The 14,503-nt window shown below is 32.1% G+C and overlaps 1 protein-coding gene across 1 annotated transcript in view; it reads right to left on the bottom strand.

Annotated features, from left to right (window-relative positions):
• LOC118193445 (alpha-aspartyl dipeptidase) overlaps positions 1 to 14,503 on the bottom strand; it is a 29,872-nt gene that overhangs the window by 14,736 nt on the left and 633 nt on the right. The window contains exon 2 of the mRNA XM_085814134.1: positions 5,418 to 5,509. Within this exon, the coding sequence (XP_085670260.1) occupies positions 5,418 to 5,509 (92 nt within the window). The remainder of the gene's footprint in view (positions 1 to 5,417; positions 5,510 to 14,503) is intronic.

Raw genomic sequence — 14,503 nt, 5'->3', positions numbered from 1 at the left:
CTTGAGTTGTTTCCAAATGTGTGAATTTTTCTTGAATCTGCCGAAACAACGTACTGACTTCGATACTTCCTAAACTTTTGTTTTCGATCTTCTGAGCTATATCGTTGCAGCACACCGTAAATGCTGTTCTCAGCAACTTTCGTTTTGCTTTCAAGACTTTTATATCCATATTTCATCAAAAATTTAAAGTAGCGGACGCCAGATTTACTATGTTGCAACTCTCAGGGCTACAACGTGCAGGTTACAAATTAAATAATCACAGCAGGGATTATTAATATAAAGATTTAATATGGATATCTCACACAAGCTGAAAACGTTACATTACTCTATCAAGTGCATACATATAACTGAGTGAAAAGGGAATTTCCCCGCTTAGTTCACAGTTAAAGAAAAAATAAGAATAATAAAAAAACAGTCCAATCAAATGCGGCACTCCTTCTGTCGACTTTGCACAGCTGCTACGTAATCGTCTGTCTGTAGCCGCCGTCTCCAACAGCCATGTCCATTAGTTGCAATATACATCACATAAACTTGACATAAAATTTCAATCGCTGGATGCTGCATAGCTGACAAGAATAGTAATTTTTGTTACTTCAAGTGAAAATGCTTTGAAAGCATAAGAATTGTCAAGAGTGGGCAGGCTCACACTATTGAAGAAAACCTTATATTGCCAGCTGCTAAAGATATCATTTTAACATTATTCAATGAAAAGGCAGCTAATGAACTTAATAATATTCCATTATCAAATGATATAGTAAGTCAACGTTCATTAAGTGGAAATTTTCATAAAAGAGACACTTACTCAAAAAATAAAACAGACTGAGTATTTCACATTGTAATTGGATGAAAGTACTGATATAATGAACTTTGTTCAATTATTAATTTACATATGTTTTTAAGATGATAAACGATTTCCAAAGAGTATTTATTTTGTGAATATCTTCATGACAGAACAATTGCAAATGAAATTATCAAAGTAATTGACAGTTTTATGTCTGAGAATGATATTCTTTAGAATAAGTGCATTGCCATATGCATTGACGAAGCTTGAACAGGGAAACATTCCGGTGTTATTTCTCAAAGAAAGAAAGTTGCATGTGAAACTAAATTTACTCATCGCTCCATGCATCGTTAAGCTTTACTAGCCAAAATAATCCCCAAAAACCTGAAAATCTTTTTGAATCAATCTGTCAAAATTGTAAATTTTATTAAAAACCAAACTTTAAATACAAGAATATTTACAATTTCATGGCAAGAGATGGGCCGTGAACATGAAACACTTTTGTTATATTCTGAAGTAAGATGGTTATTCAGAGGCAAAATTTTAAATCATATTTTTAAACTTCGATCAGAAATTCAAATTTTCCTCCGAGATTCAAAATTTGAATTTCAAATTTGTTTATTTACTGAATTATGGTTCGCGAGTTCAGTATATTTAGCTAATATTTTTCGAAAGTTAAATGAATTAAATTTAGGATTACAAAGTGTTAATTTGTTTACTATTTGAGATAAAATAAATGCAATGATAAAAATATTCGATCTAATAATCAAAGAATTGAATAATAATATTTTAAGCTTTCTACCACTTTTAGAAAGTTTCCTAACTAAAAAAAAATTGATGATAAAAGAGGAATTAGCAACTGACATTAAATATCATTGTTTTTCATTGATAAATAATTTCTACCTGTATTTTCCCAAGGATTATGAGTAAGAAAATTGGATTAGAAATGCATTTTCTTCAAATGTACCTGAAATTTTATCTTGTGAAGAACAATTGACAGAAATTTCCTGAGATCGAACTCTAATTGAAGATTTAAAAAATAACACATAAAACACGTGTTAACTTTCAGCTAAACTTAAAAAAAAAAAAAAAAAAAAAAAAAAAAAAAAAAATTAAAAGGGGTTTTCAAATAAAGCTATTCAATTTTTATTGCCTTTTTGTACAGCCTATTCATGTGAACAAAGATTTTCTTCTGTGTCATATTTGAAAAATAAATACAGAACAAAATTGAAAGTGGATCCTAATTTACAGTTAAAACTAAGGTAAACAACACCAGACATAAAGAAATTGATCTCTCTTAAACAGGCCCAAATTTCACACTAAATTTTGTAATTAATGTATTAATAACTTAAATTTTGATAATTAAAATGGTAACCAATGTTCAATCTAAATAATGACTAAAAAATTGGAGACAACGGCAGATTAAATCTTCAGTTTTATTTTCAGCAACATGTTGCGGCTACACACAAGTTGGCACATTAAATGTGCCTGTTCCAAAAGGCTTACATTTTTTATAACTTTGGTGCAAGAAAGCAGCAGCAGACAGACAGCACTCTAGCTAGGCCAAAGCGTGGAAAGCAAGTGCATTATATTCAGGATGAAATCTTAAGTCAAACTGAGTTAGTTTTGGTTCTCAAAGTATTTGATTGGATAGTTAATATTACTGTAAAATTATTATTGGCTGCTTGAGTTTTAGTTCAATTTACATCCCCAGAATTACGTAAGAGTTATGTGACATAGATTTTTCTCGAAATGATGCAGTGCAAATAGATGTTGCTATTTTTAGAATAGAGAAGGGAAATTAATTTATGCTGCTAATTTACTCTTTTACATATTCTTTTTTTTTTCTTACATATATATATGTGATGATAAAATTTAGCTTGGCAGTTTGGAACTTTTGAAGACTCACAAAAATCACTTGATATTAAAAATATACTTTTATTACTCATGACACTTCACAATGGGGGGGGGGCAATCTGCACCCCACAATTTTGATGATGGCGCATTACATTTTAAACAAAAGCAGCAAAGCAAAAGACATCCTTCAGCCAGCAAGCATAAGTAGAGAAAGAGAGTGGGGGTAGGATTGCAACAATATTTATAGTAAAAGTTTTTGTTAATCTGATTGGCAGAAACTTATAGGCAATGCATTAGTTTCAAGATGACATAATGCGAAACACATTTTCAGATATGACGCAGTTTAGAAAAAGTTATTACTAGAGAAAAAGTACCCAAATTAAAAATGAGCAATTAAGAGACATTTTAAATTATAATTTTGATTTGCATTTTTTTATCTTACATATATTTTAATATTTCTATTGAAAAACTGAACAATAATGATTATAAAATGTAGTGGTGGTACTAAGGTTTTTCAGCTTCTGTTTATGGTACGCATTAGTCAAAAGGTTTGAGAACTGCTGCTCTACAGCATACCACATATAACTGAAATCCTTATGTTGGACAAATTAAATAAATGGAGACAATAAAGATATCGCTTGCATACAAAATTACGTTCTGCAGTAAGGGTTTACTGTAAACAGAAGGGGAGGGAAACCTTACTTAAAAAAAATTAATAAATTTTAAGTATTAAAATTTTATGATTTCAATCTACTCTCTCTGTACGAAATACTACTTAGCTTAAAATAGTCATGATGTTTTGTCCATCAAAGACACAAAGAAAAATAAAATGTTGGCAACAAAAATTGATGAATCATTGCCAATTGTGTAACTTCTTCAATATAGCTTTCAAACTGTAACAATACACTGTTTGTTTGTTGAAAGAAAATAATCTAATACTCTTCTCAATAATACAGTACAAAGTCCGTAATCCAAACGTCCATTATCTGGAATGATCTATAATCCGGACCTCAAAGCCACAAACTTTACGCATGCACATAGAGAATGTGCATACATTATGCGTGTATGCTTTATGCATGCGTGCATTGAAAGAAATGTTTAATAAAGTAAACAAATAGATATTAGGCCTTTTTTTGGTAAAATTTGATACCTTTAGATCATAATTGCTTTTTATTTTATAAATTATGGTTTCATATTTTTAATAGTATAATTTCTGCATGTCATCTTACCAGATTTAAATTAATGATCTATAATCCGGCAAAACCCCTAATTCGGAATCGCCGAAGTTCCGATGAGTCCGGATTATGGACTTTGTACTGTACTTTGTTGCTTCTCAATTACCATGCAATTTTTAATAAAATATTGGACTCTTATATGCACCCTAATATCACCAAATATGGCGATATGTGTTTTGCACTGGTTTTTGGTGAGACTGCATGTTGTATGGCAACCCTGTTGACGTTGAAAAATCTTTTGCTGGAGTGGTTTAATTGCTCGTTGGTTCGTGTCATGAGTGTTTTGAAATGGCCTATGTTGTATTGATAGACGTGGTGGCAAGATTTCAGTCGCATATTTTAGATTGTGTGGAAAGTAAATTTAGCATTAAAAGGTACAATGGAATTGTTAACGAGCCTTTTGTTCACAGTATGTTTATGCGGATTGAAGTGTATTTTTGGAATTTCTGTGGGACTTTTAAAACCGAGTCTGAAATGCGGAGCTGCAATGAGAGCTCGGACGCAGAAGAGCGTTTCTGATAGTTCTTGTGTGGATCCAGTCAAATGGTTGCTGGTAAAGTATGTAGCTATCAGCGGAGTTTAAGACCGGATCGTGGTTTTAGTGTAGTAAGTTAACTTTGGAGGAAGTTTAATCGTTAATTTCGAAATTTTGAATCTAAGAAAGACATGTGATATAGCAAAATTGTGGCACTTTTGTTCAGAGATGTGTGACTGGCGAAATTTTTTTCAGGAATGTATTATGGTAAGTACATTTTATTTTACTGTTTTTATTTTGTAGAATGTTATGTTCATTTTTTTACTATGACTTTCTGTTGTTATTGTTGTTTTTTGAATTGTTTGTAATTTAGTTTAGTTTATTTGGTTGATTTGTGTGCAATGCCTAGATTGTGCAATTCGTAGCTGTTTTTTTTAAACAGAATGCTGTGTACATGGTATTCTTTGAAATTTATTGTTGTTATGTTAATTTATTGAAGGGAGGTGTGCATAGTTTGTAGATTCCTTCGCTGCCTACAATGTGCAATTCATATATGTTTTTTTAAGTTAAAACATATCGCTGTGTACATGGATTTTTGTCAAATATTTTTGGTTAGAAACTTTACGTTTTTGCTATCTAAATTTTTTGTTTTTGTTTTGGATTTTTAGCTTAAATTGTGTCTTCAAAACATGGTTTTTGCAAATGCAAAAACCATGTTTTTGGAGACATTTTAGGCTTAAAATTCGAAACGTAGACAAAATATGTAGATAGTAATATGGCGGTGTGGAGTTTCTCGCCAAAAATGTTTGGTGAGAAATTTGGCGACCTGAGGGTGCATATAAGAGTGGTTCCAAATTTTCAATACATAGCAAAACAGAAGCAATCAGAAGATAGTGTATGACAGGCATTATATATATATAAAAGTAAACTAGAAAGATATTAGATGAGTAATGTATTTAAAATCATAAGTTAATTTTCTCAACTGCTAGACAAAATATAAAAAACACATTTTATAATTTCTGACTCAATATTATTCGAATACAGAAAAATATAAAAAAAATACACTTACCTAACTTTTCTAATGGGCCAGAAACTTTATTTTTATATCCATCATAATCTCTGATAGCATATGGAATGAAGAGCACTTCAGAGACATTATTCCTAATATATACAATATAAATTAAATCAAACACATATTATATTTTGTAATTAAGACACAATAACACGCCGAATAAATACTAATTCAGAAGCCGGTTTTGCAGCTGAAGATGATGGTTCGGTAAAACCATCGAAACTAGTCCTGTGAAAATTTTGTAAATTAACGCTGATTTTTGTTGTTTGACTTCTGAATTATATTTTGTAGTTTGCATTGCGACACATATTATATTTTATGTTATAAAAAGCATAACAAGCATTAAATTATAAATATTTTCTGATTTTCCGCACTTCTACTAAAAAGTTGCAAAAAAGTATTAATGAAAGGAAAACAAAGGAAATGCAGAATAGTATTAACTGTAGTAGTTACGTGGCAACCCACAATGTCACCAAAAAGTATTAGGCTAATCTTTACTGTACGGTACCCTTGTTTTTTCCTGAAAAAAATCGGCAAGCGGTATTGGTTGTTCGTGAAATCTGGAAGCTCGCTGCACTTTTTTGTAATAGTAACCCTTTCATATCGACCTGGGTTTTTGGTTCTTACTATTCTTTTTAGCTGCTGTGTTTGCTTGCACATGCGTGGTATGGTCTTGGATTTTGAACTTCCTAGTATTTTGCTGTGGGTACCATGATTTGAGTATTTCTGAGTTGGGTAAGAGGATGAATGTTGATTAACAGCAGAAACGAAACAACACACAATTTAATTGAATTGCTTACTTGGAGGATAGAGGAAATGGTAGTGGGAAACCTAAACGTATGCACGTGAAAAAAAGATACGTTAAAAAATTGATGTTTCATTTATTTATTCGTCTCTGTGTTAATTTTTGTTAAAAGGTTTGTTGTTTAATGTTTTTATGTTAAGAAATATGTATTTTTGGTTATTTGTTCGTCTCTGTGTGTTAAGACAATGGCGAATTTTTTCTGGTTAACATGATATTTTTAACTTCCTGATTTTGTTTAAGTGAAAATAGATTGATGTGCACATGGACAAAGTTAAGGCAGTGCCTAGTTTGTGCAATTCTTTGATGTTTTTTTTTAAGTGAAACTAGGTTGATGTGTACATGAAGACCAAGTTTGTGTAGCTTTGATTTCTCATTTTGGTTTTGTGTAGCGACCATCTTAAAATTGCCGCTGATCCTTCCTGGCGCCGATCTTGGCGAAAAAAAGAAACAATTCACCAAGGGGTACCATAGAGTAAAATTTTACCAAGTATTTATGTAGTATTACAGATATGTACACAGTACATGTTCGCTGAAAAAGAAATCATTGCATTTCTGCAGAAATAGGGAGCTTTACCCAACACAGAATGTAAAAATTCACATTCTAAGTTATGCTTCTTAAATGACCAAAATGTATGGAAATGCAACGAGAAAAAATGGCAAGCAAAATGCTACAATGTAGTTCGGAAATTTATCTCAAGATAGGCATAACTGTAACAAAAGCTATTTGGTTCATTTATTGTTAGCCAGTGCATAATGCTGAGTTGCACACAATGCCAAATTTGTAAAATTCTCTGACTTTTTTCTTTTTAAACATATCGCTAACAGAATTACACCACAAAAAATTACAGGATTTCTCAAAACTCTTAAACCTCATACTTAAGTGTTTTATGATCAAAGTTTCCTACTTTTTAAATTTTATTAAGGGCTTTTATATAAAATTCTTAATGCACTGCTATTTTGAAAATGCTTCTTGCCTTTGGCACATTAGCTTGGTGAAAAATTAGCTACCAACAGTTTACAAATGCTTTCCAAAGTCCACAATGAGTTAATGGTATTTCAGCGGGGAAGAAGATAATCAGAAAGCAGCCTTTTAGTGGTATACAGAGTAATTATGACAGTCTTTTGGCAATAGTAATTATGACTTGATTTCACTAGCAGTAATTACGAGATATATCTGTGGCACTAAAAAGAAAAAAGGAATAAAATAGTAAAAATGTTTTTTGTGAGGAATTTTACCACTACAGAACTCACTGAGACTGTAAGTGTGCTCGATTTAAGGTGGCTTTTGTATCAGAAGGAATGTTTACTTTGTTCTTTTTAATTTGGTGGTTTCACATCTCTCAAGATATATATTGAAAAAGAAACCCCCCTAATTTAATAAATTTAAATCTGCACCTATAATGGATGCAGATTATCAGAGTTAGATACACACTTCACATATTTGATCACATACATAATAATAGCAGCTTAAATCTTCACTTATAATTAAGCTTACAAAAATTCCATTTCATTCCATTTTGTAGTAAAACTCTGGTAAAATATAGTTGTAAAAATGCAAATCAGATCTGGAGAGTAGCAAGTGCTAAAGTCTGTATTTTAAAACAGTCACTTCCAACGTCATAACACTCCTTCCCTCATTTACCATCATGAGTGTCATCACCAACACATTATGGCGTTTTTAGTAAATTAAAGGATTTCACCATGTATTACAGAATCTGTTATCATGGTTACAAGGCAAGCCAGAAGACAGAAAGTAATTTTAAAATGCCTATTTTAAAATACCAAAGAATGCAAACACTGACAGCACACACAATTTGCTACATTTTAAGAAAAAGAGAGTTGTTATTATTGTTGAAATATATCCTCATGTTCAAATACAGAGTTCTCAAAATGAATAATCCAGCCTGCCTCTTGAATAATCATAAATAAAATCAACCATTAGCCTGTTGCTAGTCTGCCTTCGACCCATGTAATGACAAGCTAATTTATGCCCAGCATCATCCATTTCTGAGAGAGAATGAATGAAGCTAATCATTAGGAACAAACTGGTTAATTTGGCAACTTTTCCAAAAATGGTAATCAAACTATCAATATTCATCATAACTCAGTATTATCAGCATATCAGAAGGAAAAAATTTAAAATACAATTTGAAACACAAATTTGAATTGTTAATATAAGGATTGTACAATATGTAATGATTAGATATCACTGTCATTTTCCTCATATATACAATGATCTGTTTAAAAATAATGGAGAATTGCGCAAATTTGGAACTAAAGATCAAAGACATCACATAATAGATTACTATTTTTCTCTCCATACAAAGCAATCAGTTTTCACAATGTTTCAGTTCAGTTTCAGTTCTCGCAATCAACAATACATACATAGCAATCAGTTTTCACTTAAAAACAAAATGCAGAATTGCACATACTTGGCATTGTTCACCAGTAAGTTATAAGGTATTTTAATGCTGATTAACTAATTTTTATCATATGAACTTTTACTATAACTTTTCTTTTTATATTGCTGGCCATTAAAATTGCAATACAGGAAGGAATGATCTTACGAATGTCAAAATCTCTTGAAAGGAAGATGTTGGGTATGGAAATGTTTAGTAATTCAGCGCATTTAGATGATGTAGGAGAGAGGAATTACATCAGACCACCGCATAAAAGAAACGTTGTATGGTGGATTTCTCATTCGTATAGTACTTTATAAGGTTGGAGTTTGCTCAGAATATTCTGTTATGCCTCGAATAATAAGAAATGCTTACCAGCAAGTGTCAGAATTTGATACAGGTAGGATCATTGCCTATTGAGAGTATGGATTATCGTCTTTGATATCGCCCATCGCAGTGGTCGACATCCAACCACTGTAATGCGAATATGGAATCAATGGGTTGTTGAGGACCCTATTGAATGGCATGCAGGATCACAATGACCTCCCATGACTAATACTCAAGAGGACAGACATTTTGTGAGGTTGTCCTTGCAAAAACATACAACCACATCATGAACCATTAGTCAGGGTTTGGACATGTTTGCAGCATGCCTAGTATCCATACGTATGGTGCGTAGACTATCAGTATGGCAACCATTACTTTGGCTTCCCTTGACAATGCAGCAGAGAGAAGACGACTCTGGTGCACCGAACGACAATATAGCTGGATATAGGAGTGGCACAATGTCATCTTTTCAGACGAGTCCTGGCTCTACAGGCAGTATTCTGATGGCTGTATATGGATCTGGAGGCTCCAAGAGACTGCACGTCGCCTGCTTGCACTCGATATTGGCATTGGGACTCTGTACCTGGTGTGATGGTTTGGGCAACCATTGGATATACGACACGCACATCTCTAGTTCGGATCGACCGTAATTTGAATGCAGATTGATACATTTCTGACATCTTACGTTCAGTGGTTGTGCCCTGTCTTCAAAGGTTGCCAAACATTATCTTCCAACAAGATAATGCAAGACCACATGTTGCACATCACGTTCGGACTTGTCTCGATACACAGGGTATTCCATGCATGTCTAAGTACATGCCGTATTAAGGCAAAACCGCAAATGGCTCATTAAATCAGTTATGGTTCCTTGGATCGTACCTTACTACTTGGATAACTGTGGCAATTCTAGAGCTAATACATGCAGCAGAGCTCCGACCCTCAGGGGACGAGCGCTTTTATTAGACCAAAACCAATCGGACCTCGTGTCCATAACATGTGGTGACTTTCAACTGCTGCCCTGACCTGCACAAATCTCCAGATCTGTTACCCATTGAAAACATCTGGTCATGGGTTGCTGAGAGACTGGCTAGCCGCCACTCTCCAGCTAATACGGTTGATGAAGTGTGGCATATACTTGAAGCAGCATGGAATGAGTTGCCCGTTTCTGTCATTCGAGCCCAGTTCGACTCCATGCTTAACCGGGTAAAGGCTGTTTCTATTAATTTTGCACCCTGTAAATCCCTAAAACTGCTAACAAATTTAATCATTATGTCTTCATGCCACACTGTTTACGCACAAGAAATATCTTTTTTTTTTTTTTTTTTTTTTTTTTAATCTTTGCTGTGTTTCAGGGTGTTACAATTTTAATGGGCAGCAGTGTATTAGCCTTTGCCAGGATGCAAATGAAATTGAAGCATATTTAAGTAAAGGTTTTTAATATTTAAGATGTAGAATTTTTGGCAGCAATCTTGCAGCTTTACTTTCTACCACTCAGCTATGTCAGTTAATATTCTGGTATAAGCCATTTGCTAATTGACCCTTTAAAATTGAGCTGGCTCAGTTAGACCAAATTTTTGGTCTCTGGCTATAATACTTTTAATTTGTAAATTCGGCTTTATATTAGTTTGCTATCTACAAATGATGGAGGATTGATTGTAAGCACAAGTGATGCCTTCTGTTTAAGAAAAATATTTATTTAAAACCTTCACAGAACTTTGTCGTATTTACTTAGCATATAACTTGCTAGCTAGTTTAATTAGGGTCTGAAGGACTTGGAGTTAATATTACAATAAGGACCTTAAAAAGTATGCTTAAAAGATTAAAATTATTATCTAATAATGAAATTTTTAAATTTAGCATCCCCAAATACTTTACTTTTGCCATCTTGGGGGTTAGAATCAAAAGGTTCTCCATTTCTTCTCACCAGGTAGTAACCTCTCAATGAGACTTTTGTGCAAATATCAAGTCATCCAAAAAGTTCTCCAGTTTTTTTATGATAAATATAAACAAAGCAGTAAAAAATATAAGAACTTTCACTGAATTACATAAGCAGCATTTTATTCTACGACTTTTTACCATCTCTCAGACAGAGAGAAAATTCCTTTTTTTAAAAAAGCTATTAGGTTTATTCGTAAAGAAGTTATCAATGCTGCGGTTTCATAGTCTCATAAGAAGTGAACTCCACATCATTTGGAGAATACTGAAGTGACCCGAAGAGATGAAAATCCGACGGGTGCATGTTTTGGTGAATATGCGGGATGAAACAAAACTTCCCAGGTGTGCTCAATAATAAAAAGTTGATATTTAGATTATGGTAACTTGGTGATTTTTTGGCGACCAACTCTCCTACAGCAACCCTCTATTTTTCTTTTCCCGCCGCCATTTTGTCTTCATGAAGTAAAGACATGTTTCTTTTCTTTTTATCTACTGAACACTTCTTCCAACAATCTACTAGCCGAATTACACTTATGCTAGAAATTTTATCTAACAAAACTGCTTAATCATGACAAATATTCACTGCAAAATTGGGAAAAAGTGCACAATACCATACTCCTTACGCGTTTTTCAAAATAACATATACACATAAACCATGTACACGTCGACTTATTTTTACTTAAAAAAACATCCCAGAATTACACAAAAATGGCATTGCGCACACTCTTCACTATATCCATGTACACTGCTTTTTTCTCATAAATTAGAAAAATTTCACGAAAATACATGACAATTTTCTGAATCTTTAAACCCGGTAAAAAGAACATATATGAAATTACCTGATCGCGAAAAAGTATATACCCTTTCCAAATATGAACATTTCCACATATAAAATAAATAAAATATCCAAAAACTTTTACCTCTAAATCATCTATTATATTATAAACGTCACCAACGAATTCATACCGCAAGCATTACAAATACTTAGTGTCAAATATTTAAATTATTTCCATACACGTTTACTTCAACTAAAACGTATACCAAATTCCTACAAACATAAAGTTCACAAAATAACTATCATTTAATTAAAATATCACTACACTATGTACACATCGACTTATTTTTACTTAAAAAAAAAAAAAAAATCCCAGAATTGCACAAAAATGGCATTGCGCACACTCTTCACCATATCCATGTACACTCCTTTTTTCTCATAAATTAGAAAAATTTCACGAAAATGCATGACAATTTTCTGAATCTTTAAACCCGTTAAAAAGAACATATCTGAAATTACCTAATAATGAAAAAGTATATACCCTTTCCAAACATGAACATTTCCACGTATAAAATAAATAAAATATCCAAAAACTTTTACCTCTAAATTATCTATTATATTATAAACGTCACCAACGAATTCATACCGCAAACATTACAAATACTTAGTGTCAAATATTTAAATTATTTCCATGCACGTTTACTTCAACTTAAACATATACCAAATTCCTACAAACATAAAATTCACAAAATAACTATCATTTAATTAAAATATAATTAAATTCAAAAACACTACTTAAAATATAAATAAGCACATACATTAAATTAATAAAAGTTAGCTTACAATCCTAATTACTTTAAACTAAATCATTGCTAATAACAATTTTCCCAATAATACCAAATTACTTTACTTCCACCTTACATTTAGAACAATGCATAAAAATAATATCCTCAAAAAATTAAAAATACTAACTTACCTAATCTTCTTCAGAATCTTGATTACGTGTCCGATAAACTTTTCTTATTTCCTCCGCTAAATAAAAAGCAAGCGTATGTGCGCCTGTTTCAGGATCTTTAAAATCATACTTATAGTTCACAGCAAGGTACCAGGTAAAATAAATAACTTAATAAAACATCTTTACTTCTATCTTGCACAACCTTAAAGAAACACTTATTACTACCCCTTTCAATCCCACTAAATACCCATTTCGAATTCACTTTAGTTAGGGCCATGGGATCCAAAAATTAACGAACACTGTTTCACACAACACAGAATAAAGCCAAATACAAAATTTCCAGATTTTTTCCCGATTTTCCCCCTTTTCCGATTAAAGAACCATAATTCATCCATTAATATCACATGACATATCCCATGATCTCTCATTTCCCTCACACAAAATAATGCGTAATCGGAACTAAGTACTGCTCGCATTATTACCAAAGTCCCACGTAGTAACCTTTATTGCCTCCAAACTACCAGTTACCATATTCTAAAGATCAGCCGGAGTAACAAATTAATTACAAGAAAGTGGACTTCAATTTGAAAAACTGAAGAATTTTTCAGATGGCTTGATACTTTCTGATTAAAGCCGCTCCTGTGGTTATTTAGCAAAACTGGCAAATTTATAACATGCAAATTTTAAATGTCACCAAAGATCTGTGTGGTTGAAGTTTTAACCCATTTATGCCTACTGTTCCGCTTTTACATTTGTCTTGATGGATTTTAAGTGTTTAGATTCTACTAAGACATTATACAATCACAATGGTGTGTGCCTTTTATAGCATTCAAACTTCAGCACAATAAACTAGCAGACATAAGAGTAAGAACAAAAATCATGGCTGGCATCAAAGAGTCATTCTAATAATGCAAATATACTTGCTTCCAAGATCACATGTATACATTCGCATATTCTGGCTATATATATATTATTCTAGAATAATACTTTTTGTTATGTCTTTAAGAAAGTGCACACACACACACACACACACACACACACACATATATATATTGTTTCAAAAGAATAAATTGAATTTAAATAAATTTAATTTAAATACAAATTTAATTAATTCTTTGCACCATTGCTGCAAGGAATGAAATTTAAATTTTAAAAAATATGTATATACGTAAAAAAGCAAATTAAAGTTAAAATAAAAATAAAAAATGTGCAAACATATAAAAGATTTTAATTTTTGAACTAATCTACAATATCATTTAAATTCAGATAGCATAAGTAAATCAAGTGCAAAACCAAACCATGAAAATAAATTCATCAATTTAGCAAACAAAAATTAATCTAAAAATTTTTTTAAAAATGCATAAGTGAATGACTGTTGAGCAGGCAGGAGACAGACTTATCAAGGGGAAGTTGCCTCCAAACCTAACTCTTCAATCATTCAATTCATGTTTCGTCATTCATGCAGGCAAAGGTAAATGTCAAAACCAAAAGTAAAGAGTGAAGAAAGTCCAAAAAGAAATACCAATAAAGTGGTACCTTTAGAAATTAGCAATTAAAAATTAAGTTCTAAAAGGAAAATACCAATAAAGTTTTTTGAGAAATAAGCAATGGAAAGTCTAGTGACTTTCATTTTGTTGCCACTATCATTTACTGAGCATGTATACTTGCAATGTCTCCTAGAAACTGAGGTCCTAGCTGTATAAGACATTGATATATGGCAATTTATTTCTTCCACCTGGCTAATTATAGAATACAATCAAGCAGGATTATACAACAAATTTTTCTCAATTCTTGAATGGAATATAACCATTTATCTGTGATTAACAAAGCATTATTTTTAATAAATACTTCATTAATCTTCAATTGAGGATACAATTGGTACTTTAC

This window comes from Stegodyphus dumicola, chromosome 3 (assembly GCF_044657685.1).
Source record: "Stegodyphus dumicola isolate Sdum_Otavi_A_Nest chromosome 3, ASM4465768v1".
Lineage (NCBI taxonomy): Eukaryota > Metazoa > Arthropoda > Arachnida > Araneae > Eresidae > Stegodyphus > Stegodyphus dumicola.
This window is presented reverse-complemented; position numbering and strand designations above follow the sequence as displayed.